This window comes from Myxocyprinus asiaticus, chromosome 32 (assembly GCF_019703515.2).
Source record: "Myxocyprinus asiaticus isolate MX2 ecotype Aquarium Trade chromosome 32, UBuf_Myxa_2, whole genome shotgun sequence".
Classification (NCBI taxonomy): domain Eukaryota; kingdom Metazoa; phylum Chordata; class Actinopteri; order Cypriniformes; family Catostomidae; genus Myxocyprinus; species Myxocyprinus asiaticus.
In genome coordinates, this window is record NC_059375.1 from 23,260,089 (window position 1) to 23,276,526 (window position 16,438).

The following is a 16,438-nucleotide window of genomic DNA, read 5'->3' on the forward strand; positions in this document are numbered from 1 at the left end:
TTCAGGGAGTGCCCCCCACCCGGTATAAGCTCAGTTCAATGAATCCTTCTATCAATAAATGTTTTTTTTGTTTTTTGTAAATAATGTTTCAAAAGAAGTACAAAACATGTCATAATTACTAAAAAAGTTAACAAAAGATCTAATGCAATATCTTGTGATAATATATGCAATATGAGAGATTTATTAACAACAACAAAAAAGTTTACATGAAAAAATTTATGTTTTTCATAGTCTTTCATCGAAATGTAAAACTTAAATTGAAACTTAAAAATAAAATGTTCTTCACCTCTAAAAAAAAATTTTTCTGTGCTGGCACGGAAGAATAATTTTTTTTTACAATGCAATCGAATCCCAATGAATTAAATAAAGTCAAGCTTTACCATATTTCATACTGAATACTCAATTTAATCTGTAAATATGTCTCTTTACAGTAGTTAAATACATTTGGAATGGTGTTTCATGTTGTCTTAAAGTGTTCAGTATTTGATCATATATACATTGTGAGCAGAGGCTGTACGTAAAATCCTGAGTCACACAAATGTGCAGAAAGTGAGATTTGTTGACTACATGGCAGTCCTACCATAATAGCCTTGGTTTGTCAGGCTACTCTCCTGGACTGCCAGACTATATGGCCACATGTTTTTCAGACCCAAACCTGGAGAACAACATGAGCATAAGGTTAATGAAAAAATCAATGTGGTAAAGGAGGAAAAATCTATTTTAGGCCAACTGAGAAATAGACTTACGCTCCTTCTTCTCTCAGTAGTGCCAAGAACTTGTTAACTCTGTATTCAGGAGGCATCTGAAAACAAAAAAATAAAACATACCCACAGGAGAGAGGTGAAAAATGGAGATCAATTTTTGTTACATTGCCCCACATTTCTTGTGAGTCCCCTTTTCTGGAAAGTTGTGAGATGTTGAAAAGACAAAAACCTTGTCAGCTATGTAAAGCCTGGAGGGCTCAGAGGGGCCCTGAGTGTGTCTGAGGAGCTTTGGAGGGGCGGTAGTAAATGTCGGGAAGGGGAAGTGACAAGACTAGTGATAAATCCAGCAGGTCACAGTACCTGTTCACTCAGGACAGGAAGACTGACAGACTACCAAGTATTAATACTCTTAAGCACACTACTAAGAACACAACTTTTGTAGAAAAAAATATATTTAAAACATCATTAAAACAAGATTAATTTACATAAGATATTAAGATATGTTTTCAGAGAATGTATCATGAATCGTTTATTTTTCTCACCCCACTGGCGATTTTTAACAAAGGTAAAACTTAATTTAAGATATATTCTAAATAAACAAGTTTTATGCAATATTGCATCTTAATTAATCTTGTTTTAAAGATGTTCAGATAAACAATACATTTTTAATGGAAAACAAGACAAAAAAAAAAGTAAAAATACTAAAGAACTTTTTTGTTTGTCTATGGCCATGGTGTATGTCATGACCTAAATTGTGCAGTTAACGTTCCTTTATAGACTAGAACGTGACTTAGAGGAAAGCTCTGAGAAGACACCAGAAAGGAAAATTAATGAAGGTGTATGCAAGAACTTATCTTTTCAATTGCCTGGGGCAGTTGGAGAAATGAAAACTATTAAAAGAATAGAGGGAATGGGAGGAAAATGCAGTGGGGCTGTGTGCAGCATGTCCCGGCAGACTCAGTCTCATTCCTCTCTGGGGGGGGAAGCACTCAGCGCTGCCACATTACTGCATACCACACCAATTACACAGCATCCAGCACAAACACGACTGCACCTCCAATTACGCCACCACAAAAAACAAAACAACAACTAACAAACACGACTACAGTTCTCATTAAACAAGACTAGCACTAATCTCTGGTGCACTATTGAGATATATGGCCTAAAATTAACCTAACAGCTAAAAGAGTATTTTCTAAAATACAGGTTTTCAATGGAGCCAAAAACTCTTGATGCTAAAATGAATTAAATAAGCATTGTCTTAGTCAATGGGGTGAGTTTAGAGCAGGACTACCTGTTTGAACAAACAATGAAAGGAGTTTAGTTGAGTTAACTGTTGAAAACAGTTTAGTATTTTTAGTGGTCCGGAAATTACAAATGTGTAATTTTTTTTATGTTAAAAAATCTTCTTGTATGGCAGTTTAATGTACAGAGACAACTACAAGTAATCCATAGGTATGTTGCTCTCCTTGAAAAAAAGTTCAACAGTGTGACTCTTTGGCACAGTCAAAACATTGCTCTTTTTTTGTGAACCCCAACCAGTCCAACATAGCAACATGGCACAACCAATGGCGTTATTCAGTTTGGCCAAGCAATGGAAGACAGGGAGAGTATTCAGAAAATCTGTTTAAGAAAAAAAAGTTATTTTTGCAATTTCGTTTATTGGTGCTATAGGGAAATTAAACACTTCACCTTTCATACTATACTGTATATATTGTCATTACTAAGAATAATACATTTTATTAATACACTCACTTAGTACTTTATTAGGAACACTTTATTCTTCCACCAGAGATTAACACACCGAAAAGTAAAAGTTTCCAAAATTGCTAAAAAGGACATTTATTGACAAAATATTATTGAAATTAATGACAAGTAATTTATTGATATATTATGAGTTTTAATGGGATAGCTAGCATAATCTACCTCCCTAACGACAAAGGTGTGTAGAAAAATGTACATTTACACTTTATTAGGTACACTTATTCATGCAATTATCTAATCAGCCAATCGTGTGGCAGCAGTTCAAGGCATAAAATCAAGCAGATACGGGTCAGGAGCTTCAGTTATTGTTCACATCAACCATCAGAATGGGGGAAAAAATTGGATCTCAGTGATTTCGACCGTGGCATGATTGTTTGTGCCACACGGGCTGGTTTGATTATTTCTCTCTAGAGCTTACTCAGAATGGTGCTAAAAACAAAAAACATCCAGTAAGCGGCAGTTTTGTGGACGGAAACGCCTTGTTGATAAGAGAGGTCAACGGAGAATGGCCAGATTGGTTCGAGCTGACAGAAAGGCTACGGTAACTCAGATAGTCCCTCTGTACAATTGCATCTCAGAATGAACACACTGAACCTTGAGGTGGATAACAACTGAAGACCATGTCGGACACTTTATTAGGACCATAGTGTTTCCGAGAGTGTATGTAAAATTAAAATGTAATAATATTATTGTTCAGCTAACTTCATTTTTTCTTCAATCAACTCCAGAAGCAGGTCGTACGAGCCAAAGTATGTGCAGATGAGGACTACAGGGCTGTTTACTTGTGTGCTGAGAGATAAATTCTGGAGAAGGCGCATCTGGAGGGGCTTGTTTTCATTATGATGCAATAAAATAATAGAATTTGACAGGAAATCCAACCACAGATGATTTAGCATGAGAGCTGTTACTCAGGAAGTCGTCTAGACAGCACGCAGGGTAAAGAGTTCTATCTGTGTCTCACCTGCAGTGACATCTCAATGAGCATCTGAAGCTTCTTAATGCCCAGCCACACGGATTTTCCTTTCACCTCTCTTGCGAGAGTTGCTCGTTCTTTGTCCTGAAAGCCCCCGAGAAGCTAAACAACACAAGAGACATAAAGACAACTAGTTATGATTTTGAAACAATCAAAGACTATGATCAGATTCTCATGGACAAGTAAGCAATTTAGACTCCTTTTTGTTTCCTCCATTGTTTTTTTCTATAATGCTCTTTCTCAGCCCCTGGAAACCAAACCAGTCACTGTGATTTTGCCAAGTAAGATGTGTTCCTGGATCAAGATATTTTAAAGGTCCTGGAACAACATTCTTGTCAAAAAAACATAGTCCTAACCTTACCCCTTTCCCTATCCCTGAAATCTGATTGGTTGATAGGAATGTTGTTCCAGGGCCAAACAAGGATGTTGATTCAGGAACAGATCTTAAGTGCCCTTCAAAATGAATGCATTTTTGTATCCGTCCATGCTATTTTCCCATTGTTTTTCAATGTAAACCCATGCTAGATGGTCATCTGTGACAGTTGCGCCACTTCCAGTATTTTTTTCTCATGCAGAAGCATCATGCTTTCTTACATGCCGTGTTTGGTAAAATGGAACACATTTAAAAGCACATCATAAGACACCTGCATTCTGTTATATGTGTTGCACTGTGTCTAGCTGCAAGAGTGCATTTGGTCTGAATGGACCCCTGCTTGGCAAAATCACTGTTACCAAACCAATGTACATCTGTCTCTTTATTTGTCTTGCTGGGTCTCTAGATCTGGCTCCTTATATACCTCCAGGGCCTCCATGAGGTGTTCTCCTCTAGAGATGTTGGGGATGTGAATTGTAGTGCTGAAAGAGTCCAACATGCCCATCTCCTGCAGAACATCTTTCCTGCTAGTTGTGCCAAGAATCAGCAACTTACGACCCTGTGAAGTAAACACACATACTCTATCTCAGTATTATAACAAGTAAATTTGGGGTTTATTACATCCATATAGAGCGAACAACTCACTGTGATACCAGGTGAGCATAATCACTGTTGAAGATACATCTATAGTACTGACATCACTATTTACTTTTTACACACTGTAGGTCAAACCTCCCTCATGGAAGAACTTGTGAAATTGTGCTAGTACAGCAGTGTGATGGAGTCTATCTAGGTGGAGCAAGGAGGTGGGCCATTCCCAGAGGCTCCAGCGAGCAGAGGAGATTATGGGTCGCCCCCCTGTGGTGCCCAGTATAGGCTAGTGCATGTAGATGAGGTGCCACACAGGCTGCAGGCCTGCCAGGTCCCAGCTCTCTCACAAACCCTTTCTATCGATTCACCCAAGACCAGACTCCCCGCTGAGTGCTGCTCTATACAGCCCTGATCTGGAGGAACAGACCCTCGGCTATTCAAAACACCTTACAAACAAGCACAACACCTATTCCTGCCTGACATACACACTCACTGCCACTCTCTCATGAACTCAAGACCTTCACAACAGTAAACTGTTGGGGACCCGTACACTACAAAAACTTAAATGCACTTCATTACATATACATATTGTGGAGGCAAAACACAGCCCATATTTCAAGTGTAGCATGTTGCTAGATGGGTGCTAGGGTGTTCTGGGTGGTTGCTTACTGGCTACTAAGTTAAAAAGCCAAACCCTATGCCTCGATGATATTCTGGTCTCCTTCAATGCAAATCTATGGGACTTTTTCCAGTAGTTTTATAGTCTGTAAGATGAAAATTTGGAAAAGTCTGATAATCCTAACACATTATTTGAGTTATCACTTATGCCTGCAGAAGAAATGTGCGGGTCAAGTTATGCACCGAAGTTTAATATTTAGGGTTAGGGGTTTCACATATGTATGAGCAATCATAATAGTGATGCTTGCCTTTGCAAGAGCCTCTAATAAATTATAAATTAAAGCCATAAACTAACAATAGCTTGCATAAAAGACTAAAACTCTGATATGTCTATAAATAAAGTATGCAGGTAGCTTCTCCAAAGTAGTCAGGTTGAGTCTTGAATTTTTTTGGTAAAAAGGAGGTGCTACCCCCTGTCTGTAAATTCCAGTATTACAGTCTGGTATGTGAGGATGCGTTCTCACCCGAGGAGGAGGTTTCTTCAATAACACCAGCAGAGCCTGCAGCACCAGGTTAGAAAACCGTGGACCAATAGGAACAAAATCTGTGAAGTGGAGAAACATCAGAGCCATTTAAAACCATGAAGAGTGGTTAGACAGAAAAAAAACAAAAAAAAAAAAAAAAAACACAGATGAGGAGATAATGCACCTCTAGATGCCTATAAATAATCAATGAAAAGGGAGCACATAACAACTGCAGTCAAAAGTCTTGTTACCTTACAGGCCTATTCAGTCATGACATCAGTTTGTAGGCAAAAAAATAGAAGGCTTACCATCGGTTCCCTTGGGAATTTCGAATAGGTTTTTCGAATAGCAGTTTTCGTTTTATGTCAAAAATAGTTTGGTGGTTAACTTTACAACTAAATCACAACGGATAAGTGTAAGTGCTTGACGAAATGTTGTATATAGCAACTTGTGCTGTTAAAGCACACAACGGTTTCATGTTTAAGTTGTGACTGTAGGCAATTTATCCTGTAGAACAAAGCACAAAAGTCTCTTCAACATTTTTGAAACCCATGGATCAAAAATGCAACTACAACCTAGGGCTGAGCGATATGGCTACAAAAATTATATCACGATATTTTTCAGCCTATTGATGATATTCAATATATACACTCACTGAGCACTTTATTAGGAACACTATGGCCCTATTAAAGTTCCCGACGTGGTCTTCTGATGTAGAAGCCCATCCACTTCAAGGTTCGATGTGTTGTGCATTTTGAGATGCTATTCTGCTCACCACAATTGTACAGAGTGATGATCTGAGTTACCGTAGCCTTTCTGTCAGCTCAAACAAGTCTGCCATTCTCCGTTGACCTCTCTCATCAAGGCATTTAAGTCCGCAGAACTGCCGCTCTATGGATGTTTTTTGTTTTTGCCACCATTCTGAGTAAATTCTAGAGACTGTTGTCTGTGAAACTCCCAGGAGATCAGCAGTTACAGAAATACAGCCCGTCTGGCACCAACAATCACCAAAAATGCCACGGTCGAAATCACTGAGATCACAGGTTTTTCCCCATTCTGATTGATGTGAACATTAACTGAAGCTCCCTGACCCGTATCTGCATGATTTTATGCACTGCTGCCACACAACTGGCTGATTATATAATCGCATGAATAAGTAGATGTACAGGTGTTCCTAATAAAGTGCTCAGTGAGTGTATCAATATATACATTTACTCTAAAAAAAAAAATTTTTTAAATCAGAGGAACCATTATTTTATCATAAAAGCCATTGTAGCCAAGTAGATTCAATATTTTATAGGCATTGAATCAAAATCTATTTAAAAATAATAAAAGGCAAGTTTCAACAGTTTTATTTTTAACTAAATTAAGACAAGAGAGAATGAGATCTAATAATTTACATTGGTATGCACTTTTATATTTTTAATACAATGATATATGGTACCTTAATAAAAAGCATTATTTACCTTCCTATATTTTTTACTAAAAAATGTTTGTGAACGAACAAGGTGTGCAAAAACGACTCCACTTATTTTTTTTTGGAACCCAGTTGAATATTGCATACTACACAATTATTACTGTGGGACCCAGCCAAGTTTACTATTATAATATAATACTGAATCATCATCATTATTTTGAGGATTCGATTTGTTTTATATAAAAGTAATATATTTCTGTCCTATTTACTTCATCTCCACCTGGAGCTTTTATTTTTACGCTGAAAGTGCAATGTGTAATTTACAATTTTCCGCATCTGGTGAAATGCTGTAATCTCCTCCATTTCTGTTATACTGTGCTGCCTTTGTATATTTGTATAATAACTTGTAGTGGTTACCAGTGTTTGGAATTGCACGAATGCTTGAACCCGCAGTACTTTATTTCCACAATGCATGTGAATTGCTCTAAAGCGCTAAAAACACGAGCCCATTAACCCCCTCCCGTGCACAGAACAGAGCGTCACCCAATCGCTATTTTGATTTTATTTTGATTTATTGTGCAGCGAGAAGGATCATGAAATTAGTCTACTGATGTGCTCTTTATGAAACCTGTTGGCCAAATAAAAAGCAAAGCACAGTAAAATCATTGTTATTATATCGAAAATATTCTATATATCGCCCAGCCCTACTACAACCTGAACAGCTCTACAATATTAGCAGATTTGACAGGAAATGTGTTGTTCTCTGTGTAATGATGAAAGACTCACCCAGCAGACGCTCTATATCATCCACCACCACACAGCTCAGCTGGGACTTGTAGGCATCCTCAAACATCTGCAAAGATGAAAACCATAAACTCACTATTATGCCACTGAAACATCACATTTGTTAAACCCTTATGAAAACTGTTTCAACACACACAGATCTCTTAACTTCTTTGCAACAAGGTTGCTACCTTCTTGATGGCCTGACACTTGGCGTTCTCTGCAAAGCCAATCATTTTGTCTGGAGAGCAGATCTTGATGAAGGGGAACTGGGAGTCTTCTGCGATCTTGGCCGCCAGTGCGGTCTTCCCACTATGAGGAGGCCCTGTGGATGCAGAGAGCCTTACACTCTCAGTCATATCAGATTACAGCATTATGGTGGAACGTTATTCTTTCTGTTCTGAACAGCCCGATCATGCAGATTTGTGCTGTATAACATTAGGAAGATCAGATCCTTCCTATCTGAGCATGCTACACAACTCCTTGTCCAAGCTCTTGTTATATATAGTAATGCTATATAGTATAGACTACTGTAATGCTCTTCTGGCAAGACTTCTTCCATATACAGTCCAACCTCTGCAACTGATCCAGAACGCAGCGAAATTCAAATTCAAGGCATTGATGCTTGCTTAGAACAACCACTGGCTCCACAACCCCATATCTGCACTCGCTACTTCAAGTCTATGTGCCCTTCAGAAGTATAATATCAGTGGGTGAGCGGCGCCTCATGGTACCACCTCACAGAGGCACAAAATCACTTTCCTGGACCTTCACCTCATCTGTTCCTCGCTGGTGGAATGACCTTCCAAACCCCACCAAAGCAGCTGATTCTCTAGCCACCTTCAAGAAACATCTTAAGACGCATCTCTTTCATGAGCACTTGATCCAATTCTACTAATGTAAAAACTGTCTTCTTCTCAACTAAAAAAATTCTTCTTCACCACTGTCTTTTACCTTCTTCTCTACTAATGCTTCTCTAAGCAATTTGCAACTTTATATTACAGCACTTCTCTTATTACTGCCTCCTTAGGAAGGAGAATCACTTCTATTGTACTCCTCATTTTGTAAGTCACTTTGAATAAAAGTGCCTGCTAAATGAACACATGTAAATGTTAATGTGTGTGTGTATGTTTGTGAGACTTGCCCTCCAAAAGCACAGTTACTAGTGGTGTGCGTTCACTGTTCTTGGTCTGTTGCACCAGAAGTTCTCCATCTCCCAGTATGTCAGACACAGCATTGCTCCATTTGACAATGCCGTTCATGATGTAACTGCAGTAATCCTCCTGATTGGTACCAAAGGCCTGTACAGAAAGAAGAAATCCGAAGGTTGCATAAAATATTCAGGAGAATGCAGGCAGAGAGATACTACATAATAACTTCACTACATAACAGTTGTTTTTTGTCTAGTGTCAGTTCCAGATGGCCATGCATTGAACATCTGATGCATGTTGCAAACAAATTTGGCATGAGCGTTCCAAAATTGCAAACTCCAATCTGATTGTTTGGCTTCTATATCATTTCAGGAGTCAGGTTGCACAGGTTACTGATTCAGTCAGAAGACAAAGTCCTGGTACCAAGATGCTTAAATGAGTGCTTCCAAGGAAGGATATGCTAGTAATTTTTACATGTTGGTCAGATGGCCACTTTCTGTCTAAGTAGGCAGTTCTCGGCCCGAATAAACTGCAATGTGGGTCAGACATGATGTCGATAGTCACCTCTGGCTACATGAGATGTTTTTCAGTCTAGTCAGCGGATTTGGAATCAATGTAAAATTATGAAAAACTGTAAATGTCAGAATGAAGAGTGGACTTACAGGCTTGATGTCATTATTCAGAGATGCCAAGAAGTCCCTCCTGCTGACCTGCAGAGTCTGAGCTTTTTCTGTGTCCACTTCTACCTGTGTACTGGCCTACAAGAGCAAAAACACACAAAGATTCATCCTCAAACTTATCCACTTAATCAAGTAGAAAGCTCTAGAAGGCCAAGATGGAGAGGGCAGAAGTGAAGAGAGTGAGAGAGAGTGTGAGAGAGAGAGAGACCTATTACACCTGTTTAAGCTCCCGTCATTATATGTCAACACCATCAAATATGGAAGTGAATGGGCTGTATCACTTACACATATTCCTAGCAATCTACATGAGGACATACAGTGCTGTGAAAAAGTATTTGCCCCAATCCTGATTTCTTCTGTTTTTGTGTATATCTCATACTAAACTGTTTCAAAAATTCAAACAAATACTAACATTAAACAAAGGCAATCTGAGTAAACACAAAATACAGTTTTAAATGATAATGTTATAATAATGTTTACTGAAGCAAAAAAGTTATCCAATAACAACTGGGTCTGTGTGAAAAGTATTTGCCCCCTTAGTTACTAAATCCCCAAATCTATGAAACTGCATTCTTAATGGGGTTCAGCTGGACTAGACACACGCAGGCCTGATTACTGCCAGCCCTGTTCAATCAAATCAACACCTAAATAGAACTTTTTCAGCAGCATGAATTTGGCTAAAAGGTCTCACCCAGTGGCACACTACTGGCACTTTTCCACTGCACGTTGCGGTTTGATTCAACTTGACTCTGCTCGCTTTACTTTTCTGAGCTTGCTTTTCCACTGCAGTTTAGTGCAGCCTCAACGTGGGTGGGATTATAGGCTGATCGTCATAGATGCGTTGCCCCATCCAGCTCTCGTTGGATCCTCTCCTCGGCTACTAACGAGAGGAATGTCTGCACCTCGTTTATTGACAACAGCGTGGTTTTGCACACAGCCATTTCTTTTTACAATTTGAAAGTCGCGTGAACAAATGATACTGCTATCGCTGTTGCTAACTTTAAAACTAGCGGGTTGAAACTTGACGTGACGCCATGCGAGAAGCAGTCGTGTGAATCACGAGCTCTGCGCACTTTGCTGTTTTTTTTTATTTTTTATTATTTTCATGTTATAATTCGGTGAGATTCAATACACCCAGTACATATTTGTTCTTTGAGGTAAACATGGCAAAGAAGTCAAAATCCTAGGGCTCTGGAGACATTAAAAGACACTTACGTGCTCAAGATGAAACCTCTGGACCTGCAGACCAGGGACTCGATTTGGGCGGCATGTCGGGAGATGAAATCCAGCGTCAACTGTCCAACATCTCGGTGATGGTGATGAAAGTTGTTCCTGACTTGGAGGATCTCGCTGTAACATGTTGATCGATTACGGCGATGGAAACAAAATTCTCTGAGCTGGTCACAAGAGTGACAGAAGTTGAGAAATGAATCAATTATCTGGAGTCTTTGGAAAGGGAATAATCCGCTAATTCGCCTGCGTCCAAAATAGTTGTGGAAAAGTTTTTGGAAAAACTTGAAGATTTGGAAAATAGGAGCCAAAGGAATAACATACGATTTGTTGGAACTCCTGAGCATGAAGAAGGCAGAGATATGGTGAAATTCCTGGATGAGCTCTTCCCGAGTCTGCTCGACATAACAGGCCATAAACTGGAAATTGAGTGAGCTCACAGAGTCCCGGTTCGCAGATCTGCTGAGGGAGACAGGCCCCGATCAATTCTGGCCACATTTCTGAGATCATCTCATAAAGATCTTGTGTTGTGCTAGGCGAGGAGCAAAGGAAAGCTTTCTTGAAAGAATCACAATATTTTCTTGTTCCCGGACTTTGCGAATGCGACGAGAGAAACGCAATCGATTCGAGGAATGTAAGAACCTCTTACATCAACGGAAAAATCGCATTTGCACTGATGTTTCTGGCCAAACTGAGAATAGAAACAAAGGATGGTCGCAGGGTATTTACGTGTCCAAAGCAAGCACTGTCTTTTATTAAAACAATGGGTGAGTAAGCCATTTAGGGTTTTTCATGTAGCTCCAAAGTGGATTTACTCGCTGTACTTACTCTGGTTGTCTGAGGAAGCTGGGCGCCATTTCTGTTTCTTTTTGCGTTGGCTCCACCTAGCGGCTGGAGCTTGTTTTGTGGAATGACTCCTTCAAGAAACTTTTGCATGGATGGATGATCGCTTTTATACAGAAGTTCCCGGCCAGATTGAGAATGGATACTAAGAATGACTGCAAAATATTTTCATACCTACACAAAGGATGTCTTTTATAAAGTTGACGGACTGAGTAAGTCATGGTGTATTATTATTATTTTATTTTTTGTATTTTTTTTTAATGCAGCCTCCGAGTGAATTTGACTCGCTCAATACACACTTGACCATTCGAGAAACCGGGGCGTCTGTTTTGTTTTTTGTGTTTTTTTTGTGTTGGTTCTGCCTGGTGGCTGGAGCTTGTTTTGAGGAATAACACTCTTTCGGGACAGTTATGGATGGATCTGTTCGTTCTTTGTGTTTATGCCTCCTGTTGGCTGGAGTTTATTTTTGCGGAGTATTTTTAAGGGACATTAGAATGATTACGTCATCTGCTGCACTCATAACAGCTGGCTCAGTGAACAACTGTTTATCTGTCCAAGGAAAATGAATGGCTTTATATCAGCTGGAATTTGTTTTGTGGAGGAACACACCTTTGAGACAGTTCTGTGAATGAATCTACGTGTTCTTTGTGTTTATTCTGCCTATTGGCTAAAGTATTTTCTGTTTTTTGCCTCACAAAATTTGTGCAGAAGCACCGGACTTGAGCAATCCGATGGCAAAGTTGTCGCGGGGGTTCTCGTATGCGTACATGGACCTTCTGAGTTTAGAGGGATTGACGCCGGTTGGCGCTGTTGTGCGCGGGGTTAATGAGCACGTTTTTCTTTTTTCTGTTTGTTTTGTTTGGGGGGAAGTTCGGGGTTTGATTGTTGTAATAATTTTGGAATGTGGTCTGTATAATCTTGTTTTTTTTATAATTTTTTTTTTTTTATTATATCAAAATGTCAAATGTTAGTATAAGTGGGTTATCTCTCTCCACATGGAATGTGAATGGGTCGGGACACCCCACAGGAAGGTTATTTATTTTCTTAAACGTAAGAAATATGATATAGTGTTTCTTCAAGAAACGCATCTTGGGAAGATATGGGGTGGACATGTTTACTTTAGCGCTGGCTCAAGTAAGAGCAGGGGGGTCATTATATTGATAAATAAACATCTACAATTCAAATGTCTCAAACAGATTAAAGATAAATCAGGAAGAGTCATTATTGTTTTAACAAATTCATAGGCAGTCCTTGATCATAGTGAAGCAAAAGTGTGCAAGCCACCTAGAGCAAGCTTCACAGAATGTGTACAAATCTTGGTCTTACAGATATTTGGAGACTTTTAAACCCATCTGGGAGGGACAATACATTTTTTTCATCAGTCCATAAGATTTATTCTAGAATAGATTTTTTTTTTTTTATATCTAAATCCCTCATTTCATCTGTTGTTGATTGCTCAATTGGAAATATCTTAGTCTCAGATCACGCCCTGGTGAGTTTAGAGGTGTTGCCACATACGGAGAAAAATCAAATAGTTGGCGCTTTAATGTATCCCTTTTGCAAAATCCTGATTTTCAACAAATGTTAAAGTCTGAAATCAATGTTTATATGGAGACCAACTGGTCCTCAGTATCTTCTGTGGGCGTGGCTTGGGAGGCACTTAATGCGGTTCTTAGGGGTTGGATCATACAGTATGCCTCATTCATCAAAAAATCCAAAGCATGAGAACTCGTGGAATTGGAAGAGAATATTAAAAGTGTCGAGGCAGAGTTGAAGCGCCGAATGTCATCTAATGGCCTCAGAGAACTGACCCGTTTGAAATACAGATATAATACTATTTTGTCGCAGAAGGTGGAGTTTTGGTTATTCAGGGCAAGACAGTCATATTTTGAGTCGGGGGACAAAGCAGGAAAACCTTTGGCTAGATATATAAAGCAGAGAGAGTCTTTTTCTACCATTCCCTCAGTGAAATCTGGTGGTGAAATATTTACCTCGGCCACTGATATTAATAATGCTTTTAAAGAATTCTATCTTGATCTCTATAGTTACCCATCTTTATCCACTGATGAAGATATTAGGAACATTGTGGAACCATTAGAACTCCCTAAACTGACGACTGAGCAAAACAAATTATCTTGATTCTGAGATCACCTTGGAAGAGCCTGACGAGGTAATTAAGGCCTTACCTACAGGCAAAGCTCCGGGGCCAGATGGCTTAGCCACTGAATTTTTTAGATCTTATGCTACAGAATTGGCTCTACTTTTGTTAGAAGTTTATACGGAATCATTAAAGAACTGAAAGCTTCCCCCAACCATGACACAAACTGGGATCAGTCTGATTCTTAAAAAGGACAAGGTTCCAAGCGAGTGTAAGAGTTACCATCCAATTTCCCTGATCCAGCTAGATGTAAAAATTTTGTCTAAAATTCTGGCTATCCGATTAAGTTATGACATCTCTTATATATATAGATCAGGTGGGGTTAATTCAGGGCCACAGCTCTTCTGATAACATCAGGCGTCTAATCAATATCATGTGGTCAGTAGTGAATGATCAGACTCCGGTCGCTGCCATCTCACTTGACGCCAAAAAGGTAGAATGGGATTATCTTTTTAAGATTCTGGAAATATATGGGTTCGGGAATACTTTTATTGGATGGATTAAGTTACTTTATAGACACCCGGTAGTGGCGGTTAAAACAAAATGATTAATTTCAGATTATTTTACTCTGGATAGAGGCTCCTGGCAGGGTTGCCCTCTTTCCCCATTATTGTTCTGTCTTGCCCTGGAACCATTAGCAGCCGCGATAAGAAAGGATGGTGATTTTCCAGGGGTGGTGGCAGGAGGTGTGGCACATAAGCTTCTGCTTTACGCAGATGATATTTTATTATTCGTCTCTGACCCTACTAGATCTATACCTTGCCTCCACAGAATTATTAATTCCTATTAAAAGTTTTCGGGATACAGTGTTAATTGGTCTAAATCCGAAGCTTTGGCACTGACAGCGTACTGCCCAGTAACGGCTTTTCAACAAGGCACCTTTCATTGGCCCAAACAGGGCATTAAGTATTTGGGCATTTTATTCCCAGCAAATTTATGTGATTTAGTTAGAGTTAATTTTGACCCTTTAATTAAAAGGTTTGAGCGATGTGGGCAGATGGGCTTCATTATATTTATCTATGATTGGGAAGGTTAATGTTATTAAAATGAATTGTATTCCAAAATTTAACTACCTGCTACAGTCTCTCCCTGTAGATGTCCCCCTCTCTTATTTCAAACAATTTGATAGCATAGCGAAGTCCTTTATTTGGAATGGAAAACGTCCCAGGTTACATTTCAATAAGTTACATAGGCCGATTGACAAGGGTGGGCTAGGCCTACCCAAGATTTTGTTTTATTATTATGCGTTTGGTCTCAGACATTTGGCTCATTGGTCGCTTCCACCTGAGAGAGCCCCTCCCTGGTTTCTTATTGAACAGGAAGTCCTTGCCCCTATTTCACCATTGCAAATCCTTTGCAAATATCTGGCATTTGGAGGGCTCTCGGGGAGGGACAGTGGAGAGAGAGGTGTAGATGTTATGTGTGTGATTATCATACTTTATTTAATTATTTTATTTTATTTTTTAATATTTGTTTTTGTGTATCTATAATCATGTGGGACCACTGGGGTGTTCTTGTGGGTGGGGTTGGGGATGGGGGAGGGGGGTAGTAATAGAGGGGGTTAAATATTGATTCTGTTTGTAAATGTTCTTGCTTTTATTTGTTAATATATGAATCATTAAAAAAAAATTAATCTGAAAACTAGCGGGTTGATGTCCCGTGTCGCAAATCCAGTGACGCTGGTAGTGACGATTCTCTCTGAACAATCAGTGATCTGCAGGGTTTTGATGTCACATTTAGTATCGGCTCGGCTCGCTTGGAGCCTCAACTGAGATGGTACTAAGTACAAGGTACTATCCACAGTGGAAAACCCCCAAAAAGCGAGCAGAGGCGAGTTGAGCCATACTGTGCAGTGGAAAAGCCCCATATGCCAAGGTCGAAAGAAATTCCAGAAATGATGAGGGAAAAGGTGATTGAAATACATCAGTTTGGGAAGGGTTACAAAAGATATTTCAAAGGCTCTGGGACTCCAAAGAACTACAGTGAGAGCCATTATCTCCAAATGGAGGAAACTTGGCACAGTAGTGAACCTTCCCAGAAGTGGCCGGCCTTCCAAAATTCCTCCAAGAGCACAGCGACGACTCATCCAGGAAGTCACAAAAAAGCCAAGGACAACATCCAAGGAACTGCAGGCCTCTCTCACATCAATAAAGGTCACTGTTCATGACTCCATTATCAGAAAGACACTAGCCAAAAATGCCATCCATGGAAGAGTGGTGAGGCGAAAACCACTGCTAACCCAGAAGAACATTAAGGCTTGTCTGAATTTAGCTAAAACGCACCTTGATGATCCTCAAACATTTTGGGAGAATGTTCTGTGGACTGATGAATCTAAAGTGGAACTGTTTGGAAGACAGGGGTCCCGTTACATCTGGCGTAAATCAAACACAGAATTGCACAAAAAGAACATCATACCTACGGTCAAGCATGGTGTTGGTAGTGTGATGGTGTGGCCAGGGCGACATGCAATAATTTAGGGGAAACATGAATTCTGCTCTCTACCAGAAAATCCTAAAGGAGAACTTCCGGTCATCAGTCCATGAGTTGAAGCTCAAGCACAACTGGATTATGCAGCAAGACAATGATCCAAAGCATAGGAGTAAATCCACCTCTGAGTGGCTCAAAAGGA

General features: G+C 39.5%; 1 protein-coding gene across 2 annotated transcripts in view; it reads right to left on the bottom strand.

The window, feature by feature from the left end:
* LOC127423110 (vesicle-fusing ATPase-like) overlaps positions 1-16,438 on the bottom strand; it is a 38,355-nt gene that overhangs the window by 1,651 nt on the left and 20,266 nt on the right. For both annotated transcript variants that reach the window (XM_051667172.1, XM_051667170.1), the window contains 9 exons: positions 9,561-9,656; positions 8,892-9,048; positions 7,939-8,072; positions 7,751-7,817; positions 5,548-5,627; positions 4,239-4,373; positions 3,430-3,543; positions 747-802; positions 581-655 (listed from right to left, as the gene is read on the bottom strand). In XM_051667172.1, the coding sequence (XP_051523132.1) occupies positions 625-655; positions 747-802; positions 3,430-3,543; positions 4,239-4,373; positions 5,548-5,627; positions 7,751-7,817; positions 7,939-8,072; positions 8,892-9,048; positions 9,561-9,656 (870 nt within the window). In that variant the 3' untranslated portion in view covers positions 581-624. The remainder of the gene's footprint in view (positions 1-580; positions 656-746; positions 803-3,429; positions 3,544-4,238; positions 4,374-5,547; positions 5,628-7,750; positions 7,818-7,938; positions 8,073-8,891; positions 9,049-9,560; positions 9,657-16,438) is intronic.